Source organism: Anomalospiza imberbis, chromosome 7 (genome assembly GCF_031753505.1).
Source record: "Anomalospiza imberbis isolate Cuckoo-Finch-1a 21T00152 chromosome 7, ASM3175350v1, whole genome shotgun sequence".
In the NCBI taxonomy this organism is placed as follows: domain Eukaryota; kingdom Metazoa; phylum Chordata; class Aves; order Passeriformes; family Viduidae; genus Anomalospiza; species Anomalospiza imberbis.
Window position 1 is genome coordinate 25223289 of NC_089687.1, and position 20129 is coordinate 25243417.

Genomic DNA, 20129 nt, shown 5'->3' on the forward strand with positions numbered 1-20129 from the left:
AGCTTTGCAGGGGTCTGCAAACAAGCAAAAGCATGGGACTACAGTTGCCATGGGCAACTGGCTGCCTGTGTCTCTTCCTGGTCTGGGCTGTGCTGGGCTTTCAGTGAGCACACAGAGCTACAGTAGTTCCACAGGAAGAGTCTAAAAGATTGGAGGGAACATGCCTTGCTCTGTTTGGGTTTTGATCCAAACTAGACTAGCAAGTCTACAGGAATCACAGAGCAGACTGTTGCCCACCTAGGCATCCAGCTGCCTGCTGGATCCGACAGGCCAGGCCAGGCCGTGCACCAGCACATCAAAAGGAGCTGTAACTGTCATTACAGCTGACATAATGAAGGTATGGTGCTAATCATTGTTTGGAGCAGGAGCCTGCTCTTCTGAGAAAATTTCCTGGATGCTGTTAAAGGGGCCCTGGTTGTTTTCAAATGAGCAAGTGAAATCTAAGGCACTCAGATCTGCTAACAATTATCTTCAGAGTCTCTCTTGCTGCTGCCTTTCTCAACTCTGTCCATCACACAGCTGCCTCAGAGCAGGAGCTGCATGGCAGGTTGAGCACTCTGTGGGGTGGGAAGCCATTACATCTTATTAACTTTGAGTGACTAAGCCTTTTGTGCAGGAGCTGAATATAATTAAGACACAATTTCATTGCTAAGCAGTTAGAATGAGGAGCTAGGCTTGGTCTTTTGTCTTCACCCTACCTGACCAATGAATTTGTGATAAATAGCAATGCTGAAGCTAAGAAAAATCTAAGATTATTTCTTGACAAAACAATAATGACACCAGCCAAAAATAGAAGGCAAAAGAACAATGACTACATATTATTTAAGCCACATAGACATCTGATGCAAAAGCCAGGTATCTCATTTCAGAAAATGCAGAGTTACTCAAAATGTGGGTACAATTATTTACCCAAGCTCCTTTCCATACTTAATATGGCTGTTGACTTTGGAAGATTCAATTTTCCAGTCTTGACTTAAGCTACAGAAACTACCAGAGCCATCTTAAATTATTTAAAAGAGGCTTCAACAAGCTGGATATCCCTTCTACCCTTGTGGGAATTCCTGCAAGGAATTGATCAGGCTGAAATATGCCAAAAAACAATGTTTGGCATAAGTGAGTAGCTGTGGCTGCTGCTGCTACAGTAATTTAAGAAAGGCAGCAGCTGGGAAAAACTGTTTCTCATGGTAACCCTTTCCATGTGTGTCCTCCACCCAGATGTAAAGTCAAAGACCCTCCTCTCAAAGGAGCAGCTTTGAAGTTCTTAAGTGATATTTAACTCTAGCAACATAAACACTTTATCGTTGGTATAAAGCAATCAGTAAAATAAAGATACCACACTCCAAAAACTCCAGGACTTCGGAGAGAATAGTTAATGCAGAGGAAGGAGACAAAACCTTGCTTTGCTCAGGAATCCTAAGAATTGTACTACATTTTAACAGCACTGTTTGAAGTCAGAGAATGCAAAGCCATTCAGAAAGATTTTTATCTCCTCAGCTCAAACAACAGTGGTAATAGAGACTCCACCATCTGAGTGCGCCTATGACCTGATTTTTGGCTGCTTCTCTGAGATACTTTTGAATTCATATGCTTTTAATTTTTGAAAGAAAAAGTGTTTGGGAAAGGAAGTGAGCATGAAAAATATATCTGCAATCTGGGAGCTACAGTTAACAGAAAGGAATCGTCTGTTTCTTATTTTTGTATATAAACACTCAAAGTGATGCTGAAGGACTCTAGATTCTCCAAGTTTTTCAGAGTATAATGAAAAAAGCAGCCCCCATAATCAGCTTGTCACATACAGATTGATGCCATTCACCCATGGAAGAGAAGCTAAGGGGTCTCAGCATACTCTCCCCACTCCCAACAAGCCGTTCCAAGAACCTTGTGGTACTGACACAAGGAGTTCCACAGACTCTTCATCTAGCCGTTATGTTTACATAAATGAAAAACATTTTGATCACACAGTTGAATGACAGAGTTGCATCTATTTAACACTGTAAGAATTATTTTACGATAAAGCAGGGCCAAGTATCTAATGCCTTTTTATTTCTTGAATGAAAACTGGAAGAGAAAGGGGAACATATTCATTTGAACAAAATAGCTTATTTTCAGTGGTAATCTCACTTCCATCCAAATTCTCTCCTATTATTCTGCAAACATCCACACTAACTGCTTTATAGCTGTAAAAAAAAAAAAAAATTCAAAATGCTCAACAATGGCTTATAACTCTATGTGCAAATGGATATATCATATTTACATGACTACTTGTGGAGGAACTGTTCAGGAAACAAGCTGAAAAAGGCCTGAGAGCTCTGGGGGAATGCTATAAAACTTGGGCCATCAAGCACACAGATAGAGTAAGACAGTCTGCTCTCAAAGTAGAGCAGCAAACAATTAATGAGAAATGTATTGGATGACAACTCTTATCAGCCACTTCTGAAATAATTGCAAGTATGTTTACAGAACTCAGAGTGTATTCAATGACAATCTACAAAGTGAGTATGAAGCTCAATTCATTAAATAGGTTAATTATTTCAAATAGTTCAACTACTTCCTGTAAACCACAATCTGAAGAATGCAGCTCTGCCTGAGAAGGGCTTCTCTTTGGCATGGCTTGTCACCATGGCCTTCCCTGTGCCTTCTGGTTTATGTAGCCTGCGATGGCTCCAATACCTCTGTCCATGCAGTTGCTAAAAGCAACAAACGCAAGCTTCTACCCATTTTTGTCAACACTGTGAACATAGAGGGTTTGTGTGGATAAGCTTTACTCCTGAGTGACCCCCCAAAAAAGATTGCTGTTTGGACCTCCCCTGAGGCTGCCACACACCACCCAGCAGTTACCTGGCGTCTTCCTGCTGTGCCATCAACAGCCTCCTCAGTGGGGCATCATTTCCTCAGCAAGGCAGGATTCATCTCCTTGGCAGGCACTGACAGCCATTTCTTCAAAGGATATTGCCATCCATCTCCTCAGAGGGTCACTGTCATCCATTTATTTGGGAAGGCAGCACCTGTCACCTTCCAGGCACCTGAGGCCATCTCCTCAGCAGGGCACTGTCAGCCATTTACTTACTGAGGCAGTGCTCATCCCCTCAGCAGGCACTGGCACCCCTCTCCTCAGAATAGCACTGGCTGCCATCTCCTCGGCAAAATGCAGGCACTCATCTCTTTAGGTGGAGCCCACTCCCTGTCTGTGTGGTGCCAGGCACTTCCCAACAGCCCCTCTGGGGATCAGCGGGGTGCTGGCCCTGCCGCTGACCCTGAGGTACTTGGCTGCCCGCTGCCAGGTGAACTGTGTGCCTGTGGTGGCGGGCAGAGCAGCCTGGGAGAAAGGCTGCTGGGATCAGGCAGCAGGGCAGTGCAGCTGGGACATCAAAAGGTGGGGACTCACAGTGTTTCCTCAAGTTTCTGCTGCCCACAGAGGCTGCAGGATGGCGGCAGGGACCCCAGTGTGTTGTCAAGTCTCTGCTGCCCACAGAGGCTGCAGGATGGCGGCAGGGACCCCAGTGTGTTGTCAAGTCTCTGCTGCCCACAGAGGCTGCAGGATGGCGGCAGGGCCACGCATGAGGGCAAGTCACAGTGGCCATTCCCCACCTGAGGGGAGCAGAGCCCTGGTTTGGAAAGCCCCAAGAAGCAGATGAGGCAGAAAGGTGTACAGATGGGCAGAGAGCAGGGCACCCAGAACCTTCTGTGTGCAAGCTGTGTCTGTGAGGGCAGATCTTGCGGTCTCAGTCTGGGCTACAGTGACACTGCTGAGGTTCCGAAAGGGAGTGAATGCTCTGACCGATTTGAGTCTATTCCCATCCCTGCTCTCTACATGACAACAATGACACACAGCAGGTGAAATCCTAGAAGCCGTGGTGACTGAGCTGTGCCAGAGTGTGAGAGACTTTTACTCTAAAGTATTTGGCACAAAGTGATGACGCCATGCTGAAGCCCTGCAGCAGCGTGAGGGCCCTGGACTTGTCTTTTGCACCCTCATGCTGTGAGCAGCCAGGTGAAATGAGACAGGTGCTGCTGCTTCCTTGCACATTTGATGGCTGGGATGCATCTTTCTGAGGAATTGCCAGAGGAATGGCAAAGGATAAAGCTGAAGGTGTCCAAAAGCCTGCAAGCCAGGTAAGTCTGCTCTTGTCTTGCTTCCTCCTCAGACATTGGCCTTGTACTAGATCCCAAGTACTAGAGAAATGGCAGACTTTGTGGGTTGTCTTAGATGCAGTAGTGGAAAAGAATTTTGAAAGAGTCCTTTGAATGCACAGACCTGAGAAAAATTTAGTTTAACAGGTGCCAAATCACAGAGACCGTGCCATTGCTTCTGCCAGTGAATGACTCTTTGGAGAAGCAGGCCCTGTGTCCCTTGTTATCTCACTAAGTTCTCAGGTACACACAGAGCAAGAGCAAACTTGAAAATTTACAGATTTTGCCAGTTCACACTCATGCCCAGGTATCTCCATGGACTGAATTTGTTAGAAAACCTTAAAACGAATGTATTTCTAAATACCTATAGATTTGTGTAAAAGCATTGGAATTAAAACTATCTGTGCTTACTAGACAAACCTGTCTAGCTAAATCAATCAATATACACCCCTACTTACTAGAAAACTCTACTGACCATATTTGTAACTTGAATTATCAGAACGAGAAGAGCATTAAAGGAATGGAAATCATGGTAAGGGAGCAAACTGGAAGCATTTCTATTCATGTTACTTAGTTTTTGAGTACTTTTTCTTACCTTTATGTTGTTGCAACATAATTTGTATCCATCTATTTTTAAAAATCTATTCTATTCCAAGCATCTTAAAACAGCTGGCTAAAAGGTAGGGCACTGTAAACATCCAGAAAGCTGCTCATTGCCAGTGCTTTTCTTCTGCACTACTGTCTTTTTTTAATTCAAGCCACAATGTTTCACCTCTTTATAGTCCATGGCATTTTCTCATTGTTTTGCACTAGCACAGGGTGTTGCAAACTGAAATGCGGTATTTTTAGGATAATTTAAATGGAAAATATAACTAAACCCACACATTAAAATCTCCTGTGCATCTTCAGATTTGAATTGCCTGACCCTGTTTGTCTTTCACATTCCTTTATTTCCCAGATCCAATCCAGGTCCCCAAATAACTTGACAGTCTGCCCTGAAATATCCAGCAAGACTTACATATAAGGTGGATATTTTTGGCATTTATTAGTTAACAGGAAACAATTTACTGCTAAATTGTTTCTGGTGATATGTATTAGATTGCCGCTATGTGGTATTTGCTGTGGGTTCATATGCCATATAATCTGTGTGCTTTACAACCTATAAAAGATTAATCGTAAAGGCAAGCTGTATCTTCATCACAATCAAGGTAAAAAAAACCTGCTTTTATGGTTGCCTGTTTTTTATTACCTACAGATTTTATAGTAACTATTAGATCTAAAATATAAAATTTATGTGTGTTCAAAAACTTTAAATGCAGCCAGGAAAAACTTTGCAGTCAGAACACCCACAGTAAATGTAAGAGGGAACATTATGAAGTAGGTATCAGTGTATCGGCAACATTACTCAACAGAAGATGAACTGAGAGTATTTCTCATGACTGACTTTTTCACACTAGAAAAATAGTGTTGGGTACTAGAAAATAAGTGTTGGGTTTGCATTCCAGGTTCACTTGCTTAATTCATTATGCAGATATTACCACTATAGTAGACTGTTTCTCAGCAAAAAACTCTACCTTGCCCAAAAACCTTTTGGATGCATTTAACCCACTGCTTTGCCAACAGGATTTAATAATTAGTAGACTTCTTCAGAAAGGAACTGCATCCAGGGATGCTGTAGGGGAAAAAAGGTAGTAAAGGAAGGCCTCCTACACATTTATTATATGTAAATATATTTAAATTGTTGTCTTATGATGTTTGCAATGTTAGACATATCAATCCTCCTTTTTTTGGTTGAGAGAAGATGGATAAGAGGTGAGTCTCAGAAATACTGTGCAGAGGACAGCTCAGCCAAATAAACAGTTGATTTATCAAGGAGCTCTTTCTGTTGTGTTATTAAGCTAATGACATCAGACAAAATGCACAATGATGTGGCTTTATGTTGCTTCTTATGATGTAGTAGAATTGTCTGAAAAAATGTTTGCTTTCTTTAAGGCTTATCCCTACCTCCAAGCACAGCTTTTTCATATGTGAAAATGACAGCTACTTTTATCCCAGGAAAATTATACATTTACCGGTTACCAAAATCATCACAGTATAAAACCCACAAGACCAGAAGTGGAATGGTCAGAAGGGATGAGGTTTCTCCTTAGCTTGTTTAAAACTCATTGCAATTTGTTTTTCCTCATAAAAACACTGAGTTGTAGTGCTACAGAGTCAGTACAGATGCAATGTTAAACATCTTGCAAGACTTTCTACAAAACTACAGTAGACAAGAGGTGCCAGTCCTGATAATCCTAATGTAAAAAGCAGGTTGAAATTAGCTAATTCTTAAAAATCTATACAGTCTTTCAGGCTTTCATTGTATAAAAGGGCAAAGCAGATTTTAACAATCATGCATATGTCCCTTGTAAACTTATATTAAATGTCCCTTCACTGGTTTTAAGATGTTAGTCATGCCTGTTTTAATGTCACCATACCACATTTTTTCCCCTATACAAAACCAAGAAAAACAAGGTAAGACCAGAATCTTCCAAACAGCTACAAAATTCTGGAAACTCGCAACCAGTCTTCCTTAAAAAAAGAAAGAACAGTATATAGAGAGAGGAAATATCTTTGAAGGTAAATACAGAAATCTCTTTAATGATGCCTCCAATGCCCCTCCTTTCTTTGTCAACCAAGTATTTCTGTATTCAGTTGATTCCACTTCCCCATGATGAGTTGGATGTTCCTATCCCTTGGTTATCACTGAGATATTTGATTCTGGGCAAGCTGACAGAAATACACCATGGCAGCAGCATCTTCAAATTATGAATGGTGCAGGATTTCTGTATAAACATCAATTTTTCCAGATTGCTACTGCCTGAAAGCTTCAGAAGCTATGCTTACAACTTGTGCCTACTCTAATAAATCTTGTGAATGTTTATGAGCAAAAATGTAGCTTGCAACAGTGCTGATTATAACAGCTCTGCTAGGGCGGCCAGAACCACGGCCTGACAACCTGAGTAATGCTGAAGTGTTGGCATCTGTTCACCTTAATGCTAATGCCTTCTTACATCCTTAGGCCAGCCCAGAGTGTTCACTCCTAGTGCTTCAAAAGCCTTCTGAGCATTGGAGAGAACTGTGCCACTGTTGGAAAATAGGTGCTAAGTAGCCTGCATTAAGACTGTCAAACTGGCAATCCAGCTCCATCTGGATTCCGAATGATTTTCCATCATCATGAAACAGTATAAGGTTCATTTGCCATCTGGCTCCTGAATCAACTGCTGTCATGCAAACAGCACCCAGCTGGTCCAGGGTCAGAATTAATTTGTTATTTGGGGTATATCCATTTTTAGGTGCCCAGCTTGAGTAATTCTCCTTGGTGACTGGTTATCAAAGGGGGTTGCAAGCAGTTGTTCTGGAATACTGGGAAACTTTGGCAAACCCTGCAGTGGTACTCACTGAGGTCAGTGTTTCAGCAGCAGAGAAGACCTGGGGCAGACATTGTAACAATAGCTGGGGTGTTTGCATGTACTGAGTTCATTGGCCTATGTGGAACTCAGGCACTTCTGTCTTTTTTCTTACTGCTTTTGGTTGGCACCTTTAGGAACAAGAAATACTAAAGTGGAAAAAAAAGAAAAAAAAAAAAAAGAGAGAACCATCTTTAATTGCATTACATTTGGGACCCAACTGTTGAAGTTCTGAAAAGTAATCACGGCTTCTAAAAACTTCTGCGTATTTGCTTTATTCCTTTGGACGTAGTCAGTCCTTTCACAGTCTCAGTTGTTTATCCTTTTCCCTGAGCTTTTCTCTGAACACAGCTGGTTCAAAGGTGTAATGAAGGGAACTCATTCAATGAAAGATTCTCTTTGCCCCAAGGAAACTGAGGTGGAGGAGTACTTTGCCATGAGCACTCCACAAGCACGCACAAGGGGTAAAAGAGCCATTGGTTATGGAGCTCTCCAGCTACTGGAACACTTCATTTATCATTTTTCATCTTTATTTCTTTTAAAGCCCTTTGTAATAATGCTACAGCCTGAAGTGGAAGAACTCAGCTGTAAAGCTTCACTGCAAGGCAGCAAATTGCACTGTAGCATAATATCAACCTGATCTAAGATTCATGGAATGAATTATACATATTATATTGCCTTAAAAATGAAACCTGGTGAAGTATTACTGTAATTTGAAAATCTAAGTAGATTTGTACAGTGAGATTTAAAATTTAAACCTGTTTAAATATTAAGCTGATTGGGAAAAAATATTTTTGAGAAATGGTATTCAATAGTAAAAGACTCTCCATTCAGAAGAAAGACAGCCCCAAACTAATTTTGTCATAAGAAAAAAAAAAATAAGAAACATATTCACTAGGCAACTTCCATCTAGGAAAGCACATAAAATCACAGTCACTTAAACATTTTAATTCCCAATAATGTAAATTCATGCTGAATTAGGAATTCAAGGGAATGCAAGGTATCATCCCTCCAGGATAACAGATTTGGGCAATATGAATTGTGCTAACTTTATTTTATTGATTTATTTTGATCAAGTGAAAAAAAAAAAAAAAAAACAATTACTGTTGGTAGGTGATGTAGGACTTTTTCTATGTATTTCTAACAGCAGAAACCATAGTGGCAACCGAATCCCAGGGTCTTGATTGCTGCTGTCTGTTCTCAGGTGGTGTTTTAGCCCTCATCCTCCAGCAACCTTTACCTCTTGTTGCAGAAGAGACACCTCTGTGAGAGCAAAGTGTCAGTTTCTATCCTTGATCTGCTGCTCAGTTGACCAGACCAAGGACCACACTGATCTTTCATCCTATTAACATTATCCTGCTGGAGTTTCATTTTACCTCTTCCTCTGTAAGTGTTGCAGGATTTTATAGGTACCATTTTCCTGCTGAATAATGATTGACCATGATCCTGTTTACATAGCAGCATTGTTTGGCTCTGATAAGGATGGTGGTAGAATGTTTTACTTAGCAGAAAGGAGAGACTTGCCCAAACACTGTCTCACAAATGTGCTAACATTAGTGAGGTCATCTTGCAACTGATCTGAAATCAGGCATTGGTTTTAATCTCAGCATTACTTGGTATGCTTCATACACCATGTGTTCTCTAAACAAATGTGCACTAAAGCAGGCTGGTGAAGTTAACCAGACAGATGGCTGAAATCCCACGTGTGAGATGGATTGGTAAATGAATAGGTAAGGACATGGATGGGTGTTTCAAAAGGCAGAGTAGGGTAGTTGATTACAAGGCTAGATAGAAAATGGAAGGTTTTATAAAAAGAAATATGGGATAATATAAACACAGCCCTTAATCCAGTTGACTGTAAATCCCTTTTTCTTAATTGGTTTAGAAACTGTGGGCTGTAATGTGAGACAGAGGGCTCTCAGCTGCTTTTCTTCTCTGCTGCCTGGAATCACATTAAGTGGGAAACAATAGCAGAGCTGACATCTTGTCTGTAGGGGCACTTGGAGCTAATCTGCTATTGAGACTAATACAATTATATGGGATTATAGGATAGCCACTGATATACAGATTAGGGAACTCCCAAAGGGAGCTGCATCTTGGGGTATTACAAAGGAAGAAAATATACAAGGGCCCCGACTGTCCAGAAGTCAAGGGGAGAAGCCACAAAGACACATTCAGATTTATTTTTTGCAGATTTGTGTGCGTACATGAGGTTCTCAACCCAGGAGTAGGCAAATAATGCTAAAGACTTTAATATATATTGTTTACTCCATACACAATGCTCAAGTGCTCTCCTAAGCAATCTGAAGTCAAATACAAAAATTCTTATTTTAATTGCTGTCTTGCAAGGAAACCATTCTAATGCAGCAACTTGAAATGAAGGCACAATATAGATCTAGATTTCATATAGCAGCTAGCTGTCCTTGCTCTCTCCCTTCTTGTGCATGCACAACATGTAAAGACATGAGCCCATAAACAGAGTGATGTAAAGTCTCTTGGGTGTCTTCTGAATGCCCATAAATACCACAGTTGTGTGAGCCTGGTTCTTACATCCTCTCACAGCTTTACTCTGTGCTTTCGGAAGAATGAGCACAGAGCAGGGCTATCACAGCTCACCATGAATGTGTGTGCTGTAGGCATTGAGCTGACACTTCTGCTACCAGCTTCTGGGTACCTTAAGCTTTTAATGAGCTACACTTAACAACACCATAAGGTATGTAAATAAGAATGTCTTAAATTTAAAGCTTCTTAACCAACTCACCACAAGTCACATAAAAACCTGCATTAGTGTAGCTATCCCAAGTCTCTAGTTACCAGGCCATGTTTCACATATAACTCCTTCAACTCATGTATTTCATACAAATTATTTTCCCCTGGCCAGTTGGCAACAAAATGTAAGCATGCTGTTCCCATCACTCCTATTCCCAACTCCAGGACAAACAGCTGCAATGCTGTTTAACAGCACTTGCTCATTTGACAATAGCAAGTAAAGAACTTCAACATAGCTTCCCACTTCCTGTTCTGAGTTTGGTCCAGGCATCTAATAACAGATTCCCGAGTTCTAGCATAAGAAATAAAACAAAGACATGAAAATGAAGTATGATGATCTCACAGCAATGAATCATGGCAAAACTAGGAATAAAATGTGATTGACAGTAAAGCTCAGTACTTTCTGGACAATACGGTTGTAACTCAGACCTGACCATTAGCAGCTCTGGTGAAGGAGAGGATTGGTTTTCTCATTCACAACTTTGAAACATTTTTCCACACATCCAGGATTAAAATTATAAGATAAAAATTGTAAGAGAACTAATGCTGCTGCTTTTCCTTTTTTAAATTTAGGCAAATGCATTTTTTTATAATACTAGAGAGTATCTCCCTAAAAAACACATTCTGTCTATCTTGACCTGGAGGACTTTTGGCCTTCAATGAGAGTTATGCGTGGGCCTAAGTATCCTTGGGAACTCATCCTTCATTTTCTTTTAGCCAAAGCATAAAACAAAGTAGCCTTCAGGTCCTGGATTTGCATCAGGCATTATCCAAGTGCTGAGACACTTTTAAGATTAAAGAAGCTGGGTGGTTGTTTGGCCTCCAGCTTCATGCATCTCCTTCTTTTTGAGCAGAAGATGAGACTTGATCTTTCTTGGTGGTGCCTGAAGGTAGGTTTCAGGAATTGTCTTTCAATTGTCTGGTGTTATCCTTTATCACTCAAAAGCCAGTTCCTCTGTCTGAACCAAACTGCACACACTGAACACTGTTATATATGGATCTGGAGTCTGAAGCACTGCTTGAGCCTGAAGCTCTGCCTGAGGGACTCACCTGGATTACTTCCCTAAAGAGATCATGCTACTTGCCAGGTCTAGCTGTCATCTGAGAAACATCCAGCTACTGCAAACCACAGAAAGAATAGTCAGGAGCCGATTCTGAGAAGCAGTTCATTGATGGAGGAGTATATAAGACAAATTTCTTTAAGGAAACTTAATTCTAATCATGGTCTCTGTGTGAATAAATCAAAGGCTCTACTTTCTACAGATCTTCTTCTATGTTGACAGCAGGTTTGCAACAAGATGAAAAGTTGGACTTTTTGTAGAGATTCCATTATTTATTAGTTGCTTACCTCACTGTTGACTTGACTCAAGGACAAGAAGGACAATAGCTTTCTCTTGCCAGACTGCTGTGCTTGGACTGCTCTATCCTCTATTTTCTTTTCTTCATCCTCCCCCTACCCCAGTCTTCTCCCTACCCTTTAAGAGGGCATTTCCCTGTAGTCTGCATTTTCGTAAAAATTTCCAGTCACTAAAATTAAGAAGTTCCTGCTAAGGCTAATATAGTATCATGAACATACTCAGTGCAGATGAAATTTCAGCTCAAATACAGATCAGGCTGCCTGCACATTCAGGAAAAAAAAAATTATGTCAAATCCTTGCCTAGTTTGTAGGACTCAGTGCAAAACAATACCTCAATACCTCTCCCTATAGATCTAAGCTTGAAAATACAGTATATTCGTCTTTTTTTCCCCTTTTTTAGCAACCAGGGAGCTGTAATTTATTTTTATGTGTGGGAAAACTCAGGTTCAGAAAGCACTCTCCCTAGGACATAGTCTACAGAATAAGCTTGGATGACCTAAGAGTCTGTACCCCAAAATCAGATAAAACAAATCATCTTCAATTACTCTTTACTTGTGTTTGGTGTACAAAATTTTAAAAACTGGACTGAGTGGGTAAAAACAGAGGTTATGAGTCTGCCAAACCCCCTGGGCATTTAATCTAACTTAAAGTGAAGACCTTTGTGGTGGAACTGTCTGACAGCAAGACCAGACTCTGCTTGCAGATTCCTGTGTGTGTGAGAGAGAGATGGATACAGCTTCCCATCTGGCTGGGCACTGGGGGCAGAGAGAGAGATGCAGGTGCAGCAGGGAATGTAAAAGGCAGTTAATGTGCAGCATGAACAAGAGTGCTACACAATGCACTTTAAAGTGGGACAAGTGACAGTGATAGGCAAGGAACATCTTGTTAAGGTCTGAAGTGGGAGAGACACTAGAGCTTACTGAGGTATTTTTGTGAGGGGAAGGACAGCTTGGAAGGAGGGAATGGGGGGAGAGCGAGCCAAAGCAGCTCTAGGAAATGAAGTAGGGGAAAACAGACTACCATGCAGAGAGCTGGTGGTGCAGACTCTCAAAGGAGGGCCATCTAGAAATGGGACCCTCTCTTACACATGTGTGATATGTCTGGATAGCTGTCACAGACCTGTTTACTTATAGCCTACAACATGTACTGGTGCAGTGCTTCAACAATTCCAAGCAAAGCTGGGAGAGCTTTGCTCCTGAAGCCTGCAGTGTTTGACCAGTGTTAGACCTTGTGCCTCTCTCTCAGGGCTGCCACAAGGAGCCATGCTGTAACCTGTGGGTCACCATCAATAAAACAGAACCCACAGCAGAACTTGTGCAAGGATGCATAGCTTTGATTTCACACATTCCCACAGGACCTGAAGTAGCAATAAGGGCTGCAGCCAGCAATGGCCTTGAAAATATGAGTAGGTGAGGTAGGTTTATCCTTAGTTAGCAATGCTGTACTTTAGAAATGGTGTGCAGGGAGCTTGAACACAGCAACCTTTACAGCACATTCATATATCACCCGCAATACGTACATTCACATGTTCACAGATTTGCCTAGGCAGACCTGTGGGATCCACCATAAAGCTGAACATAGTTACACGAACAGGAGAACGTGTGGGGTTCAGAAAATGAATGAGCTGGAAGTAGTACAGGGCAGATTAGATTCCCTAAGCAAGGGATCACCAATACTATACAGCACAGTGGGGAGGGAAGTTGAGGCAATTGCCTAAGTGATCTACTGTACAACTTCTAATTGTAATGCAAGCAACACAGAATTACTTGTAATAACATGAAAAGAATCAATAACCCCATTTTTCACATATATAACCTGAGTTTCTCAGGTGTTTAATTGCAATAGCCACCTGTCAGCAAAAATATTTGTTGCACTTTTGCTTTACATATTTATGGAGGATTGAAAGAGTATGATGAATTATTGTTCAGTCATTACTGAAGATACAGCTGCAATTCAAGAGTGGGCAAAATACTATTCTGCTGCCAGATTTATATACCTAGCTTTAATCTGTATATGAGAGGAGCTGGATGTTTATGGTTTTCTAACCAAGGGACTATAAACTTTGAGAATAGACAAAGGCAGAAAAATAATGTAATTCAAATGAGTATGGAGGGTCAATCAGAATTAAGAAAAGAGAAAGGAGAGGAGAAAAACTGATTTAATTTAAGCAGCATTAGGGGACTAGATATTAAAAATGTTATTTCCCTGGTGCTTGACTAAAAACTGCCTTGTAGACATGCAAGGCTGTTTCTCATAATCACAAAAGGTATTAACGTGTGCATGGAATGACAATGAAAATTCACTAAGGCCAAGGTTTATAAGAAGAAAATTGTAATTTTAGGGTGTTTGTACCATGGGTTGTTTGCCTTAGGACTCACAAAGTCTGTCTTTGACTGACCCTTCAAATGTGTCTGAAAAGTGAGAAGTTGAATGTTAAAAAACCAGAAACCCCAAATATCATAAACCTTGTCCTGTAATAATAGAGGAAAACACATTATTTTCTCTATATAGCTCTCACAGACTCCTGTGGGATCTTCAAGGTTGAAAATATACTAAGATATACTTTTGATCCCAAAAAGTTTCACAAAACAATGTATCTGTCAATAAGCATCAACACATAAATGCATTCTGAAATTCAGCAACCACAAAGGTGCTCAGCACCACAGCACAATAGCTGAGGATATGAAGTAAAGGACAGGAGGTATTGTAAGCAAATAAAACTGTGGGGATGAAATTTGGGTGGCAGAAAGTAATATTCCAAATTGCAGCCTGATTCGATCAGTTTCTTAGAGTTCACTGGATTTTTAATGACCAAAATTATTTCCAGAGTGATCAGGCCTTGGCTATTCTACCTAGCTTCCAGCTATTGTTCCAGAAGACTCTGGGTATAGACACTTACAACCTTCACAGCAACAGCTGAAGTTCAGAGAGAACGTTCAAGAGTGTCTGAGAAAGTACTAGATGCCTGTGTTCAGGCCTCTGAAGCATATTTGTTCACCTAACACTGTGAAGAGACAAATAAGAGCTGTCACAGGGCAGTCTGGCTCTTCAGCGAAAAAGAGCAGCGGACAGAACAGCTGACCACAGTTTATTCACAGCCATGAGCGATGGAGTAGTTCTAGCACATAACTCTTCAAGCAATCCAATGTGGAGATGTACCAGTGATGAGTTCCTGTTTACTCTGGATATTTTACTTCCTTCACGTAACTTGAGGGAAATGGAGAAGAATTTTTTCTACCACTATCTGCCCAAGAGCTGGGGCAATGAACATGTGGGGGAGTGCACAATCAATGCTGCCTGAAGACCACTTTGTGTTTTAGTGAGATATGGGAATCAATGTGTTAAAAAGAAAGCATGCTCATATTTTACACTTGCATGCTTTTAAACAACATTAACAAGATTAATTCAGATCCTTTAGAATATAGAATGAAAGAGTATTTAAAAACTTCTAAGACTACACACTGTGAGCCCAGTCTGTAACTGCTTTGTTAAAATATAAAACTTTTCAAGCTAACAAAATGGATTCATGGATAGCAAGGTCTGGAGGGATGAACTATTATGCTCATCCACTCTGACCTCCTGCACATGACACAGTCCAGAGCATTTCACCCAGCAATACCACCATCAAGCCCAGTAATTTATAGCTGAACTGTGCCATTTCTTTCAGAAGGAAGGACATCCAATCTTGATTTAAAGACTCTAGGCGATTAATTTACCACATCCCTTTACCATCTGTTCCAGTGGTAAATTATCTTCAGTTAAATGCGTGTCCTATTTGCAGTCTGATCTTTGTCAGCTTTAGACTTTTATCTGCCTCTCTGTGTGGACATGATGGCTCATAATACTTTGATATTTCCCATACATTAGGACTGAAAGGTGATGCCTAGACTGAAAATTTCAGGTTTGGAATTTTTTTATTTCTCTCGTTGAAATCTTAACACAAAGACTTTCAAGGCATTGGCACAACACACTATAATATTTCATTTTGGAGCAATTTCAATGACTCAGAGTTAATGGCATATAGTATTCCAGATTTTGAAGAGTAAAAATATTATGTGCACTTCATCTGTTTGTTTAAAGTGGTTTTTCCTAATGAAGGCTGTACTGTGCTGAAATGTGGAAGCCTGAGTTTGATCTAGTGGCAGGAATAAGGAGTGCTGAGAGTTTTAATTCTTCTATCCTGCTCCCAGTTCTGCTGCTGCAATTTGATTTGTGAGCCAGGCAAAAATCACCTCACTTGATGGTACTTAGAGGGCTGTTACAAAGTGCACAGAGATTTGCTGATTGAACCACACAAAAAAACACTGCCTGCCCCTTTTGAAAGCTTAGTAACCTCAATTAAAGTGATTTCAAAGTCCAATCCCTACCCCATACTCTTGAATTTTAAGTGTATGATACCATTATAAAGCACATTTTATGTACCAATATATAAATACATTTTTGTGACCAACCAGACACACCCCTTTGGACCAGCCATGTACAGATGTAAAACATAGTTTTGGTGCTAGCATTTTTTTATTATTTAACTTCAGTTATAATTGCCATGTTCCCTTTATAACCTTGTTCTGTACCACATGTACTTGAATGATCCTGGTGTCTATTAAACCCACAAATCCATTAATTCTCTGGTATTGGACTTTGACTGTTTTTCCATCAAATGCTTTCCTCTATCTGAATAGCCACAAGTTCCTCAAGGATGACCATTTAAAATCTACTCTTTTATTAAAAAATACTTTGCCTCTATAAAGTGCAGCTTTAAGGCCTCAGCCTGTGTTTTTGGCAATACAGAGTTCAAACTTTTTCTCTATAGGCAACTAAATAAGGTTCTTTCAGGCTACTAATTTCTTAGAAGGTATTATCATCTGAGTTTACAGAGTTCCCCAAATACCTGACGTTTTCAACACAAATATTTTTCTTCCCCATGCCACTAAACTCTTCAAGTTTATAAACAGCCGGCAACACTCTCAGTAAAGAAATCCACTAATCTTAGTTCCACAATTGCACTTGGTTTCTTTTTTCCTTCCTAGGGTGCCTTGTCACATCTACAGAGTTGTCTGGCATCCCCCTAGCCAGGCCACTCACAACTGGCACACAAGCTCCATGCAGACGCTTCCCCAGCTGCCCTCTCCTGTCTGTGGAGATGGAGCGCCATGTAGGGGTATTCCATATATAACTGGAATTTAGCAATTACAACCTACTTTGCAACTCCTCTTCTGGTGCCTGAGGGACAGCACATGCTTTTGTGTGGTGGCAGACCTCCGATTCTGCACCGATGCACTGGTGCAGATTTGCTTAATGCAATTCAAATTCCTATTGCTGGACACTGCCCAATAACGGCTATGCACAGACAAGGTCATGATGATAGAACCAGCCATGCACTGATAATAAAGATTCTGTTCTTTTCTCCAGAAGGATCTTCAGGATACACAAGGAAGGAACAGTGCCAGAGAGTGCAGTGCTATCTGTCTAGTTCATGAAGCAATTATACTGGCAGGGTACCACAGATGGCCAGAAAACCAGAACTCTGGGAGTTATTTCCTTCCTAATCCTCCTCTCTTTCAACAGTTGTGGAATGCTCCTAGATATCTTCAATTGGGAGCTTTAATAAAGAGAATCCTTTTTAAAGCCTAATTGAAACCAAAGTCCAATTGGGTAGCTTTAGAGATGTTCCCAAGATGACAGGAAGAGTCTTTTGATGGAAAAGGAGCTTCAAACAACCAAAGAATTATTACAGTAGTGTAAATGTAAATTGAGAAAATTCAAGGAAGTCCACCAAATTCCTCTTGATTTCATTATCCTCTTCTTTGAACTGGTGTGATTTCCTTGACCTCAGCTTTGCTCAAACCAGCTGGCATATTCTGGATAATAGCTGTATTAGCTAATCAAGATAAACTCCTGTACACACTGGTCACATGGAGCTACACAGATTAATTTACAGGGAGGCAGTTTTGCTAAGTCATGAAATAAGTAAGAGTTGCAACTGTTGAAAATTTTTTATCCCTTCTACCTCTGTTTTATTCTTGAAAGATTATGTATTCCCAGAACACATCAGACATTGTGATCCTCAGCAATATTTGTGCTTACATTGTTTAGACAATAATAAAAGGTGAAAAATGCTGTTTACCTCTCTACGTAAACACCACATGAAAAAACACTTCCCTTGAAAGATCTATTTATTCAGCTGACGTTGACGACAACTACTAGCTCAGACACACCTGAGAGTACTAGAAACCTATGACTAGGGAAGTACACTGTGCATCTAACAAGGAGAGATGCCACAAAGCAGGATTATCTGCAGCAGGAGCTAATGGAAAATGAAGCCCTTCTGGAGCAGAGTGGTCAGCAAGTATTCAGTTACCTGGCTGCCTGCAGCAGCAGATCTGGCCCAGGACACAGAGCAGTGGTACTCTTTTCAGAAATAGCTTAAAATGCTGCTATATTTCTGTTTTACATTGAATTGTGCAAGGCACTCAGAAGTCAGGCCAAGGTATCTGGCCATTATGCTGCACTGGGAACAAAATTTCCTTTGGTATTAAATTTATACCTTTTTATTTCATCAACAGATGACTTGCATTTAGGCCATGGGACAGAAAGAAATTAATTATCTCTTACCTGTTATCTTCTCTATTACTTTGCACTTTTCAAATGAAATAATCCTTGTTCTTTTTAACTTAATCTGGCATAGACTCTTCCATTCCTTCATGTTGTGTCTTTAATAATTTTACTGGGGTCTTGTCTGCCTTGGTCTCTGCAGTAGACATTTAGAAATTAAGCCACCAGAAGTGAATGCAGTAGTTCAGTTGGACCTATAATACCTATCAACATAATCCTGTTTAAATATGTTCTACATTATTCTTCCCTCTTTCATACAACTTGAAATTTTTACTGGGTTTTTATTTTTTCCCAGCTCTGCATGTAGAGATGATATCTTCATTGACACCTTTATTTTTCCCCATAGAGGCTGTAGCAGAGTAAAACATAATCCCTGCATGTGCATGCATGCATTCTTGTGTGTAGTTTAAGTAGTTCTTTGCAAAGTGCATTGTTTTGCACTTCTCAGTGTTAAATCCTCTGGCCTTATACCAGCAAATTACCCTGAAACTTACAGGAGGCCTCTGGTCACGTTCTCAAACTTCTGCTTTTCTTCCCTTCTACCCCATCTCTGCTCTGAAAAAAACTTGATACCAGGGATTTCTGTAACAGAGGATTCCCATTCCCATTCCCTCCCTCAGTCTCAGCTCCCAGCCAGGAAGTGCCAGCAAGAAGTCAAGAAAAATGTGGCTCAACTGGAAGTCTTCCAGAGTTGAATGATGAGAATAAGTGGAGAGACAAAATACATGGGCATAAGTGAAAAACAAGGAATCGCTGATGTTAGGAAAATCAACTGAAAGGACTCATGGAAACAGATAAAATAGTTATAAAAGGAGGGGGGAAAAAGACTAGGTAGGTGTGTCAAGCAGTAATGGTTCATCTTGAAGCAAAGGGAAATTAAGTAAGGTAGTATAATTTTCTAACTTTAGGAATGGGGGAGTAGTGAAATGGATTGAATGCAGAGGCCTAAGAGTCTCTACCATTCCTCAAAACAGGCAAGGCAGGCAGGGTAAGTTAGGCAGAGCAGACCCTGTTGTGGTTATGAAGACGCAAGAACTCTTTCCCACCATTTCCTGTGGTTCTGTGCAAGGCATCTCCTAGGCATGTGCTGAGCAGCTTTTCACCCTGTTCACAGCTGAGGCTGTGCAGCTTCCAGCCTTTACACAGGGTCTTGCAGTTGCTGATGATAAATCAGTACCAACACAGAACTAATCATGGAAGAAATAAAAATGGCTCCTTTGTGTCCTACCAAATTAGTGGGAAGAGAGCTGTGTCTCACTGTGGTAGGCTGTGGCTCCACAAGAGCAATAATTGTCCGAGGAAAGGTTGTTTCTGACTCTTGTCCACCTGCTTGGTGATACTAATTGATCTCTTCCTGCCTCTGTCCTCTGCCAAGTCCTGTTTGCATTGCAGGGTGAAGACAATCTTGCTCTGTGTGTCCCCAGCATTAATTCTAACACAGTTTCCATGTTAAATCAGTCTGATAAGCATTACCATAACATAACTAATAGGCAGGAATAGAACATTAACAGGAATTAATAGGCATTAACATCAAGAATTATTCCTGACTGCATACTTCTGTAAAAAAAAAAAAAAAAAAAAACAACAAACAAAAACCACCAGTGGAATGTTGCCTCTGCACCAGAGCAGCATCTTTAAATGTAGAAGAATCTTTACATATCTTCTGCACTGTGAAGTGGCTCATGCTTTAGAATCAATGTATGCATACATTTAAACCTATAATTTATATTAAAGATATATATTTATATGCATAGAAATATTTTAATATATATGAATATAGAATATATATCTTCTGAAAGGAAAAAATAAA

At 40.5% G+C, this 20129-nt stretch overlaps 1 protein-coding gene across 1 annotated transcript in view; it reads left to right on the top strand.

Moving 5' to 3' along the window:
* The first annotated feature begins 4015 nt into the window (after positions 1–4015).
* PARD3B (par-3 family cell polarity regulator beta) overlaps positions 4016–20129 on the top strand; it is a 533875-nt gene continuing 517761 nt past the window's right edge. Inside the window, exon 1 of the mRNA XM_068196079.1 lies at positions 4016–4113. Within this exon, the coding sequence (XP_068052180.1) occupies positions 4069–4113 (45 nt within the window). The 5' untranslated portion in view covers positions 4016–4068. The remainder of the gene's footprint in view (positions 4114–20129) is intronic.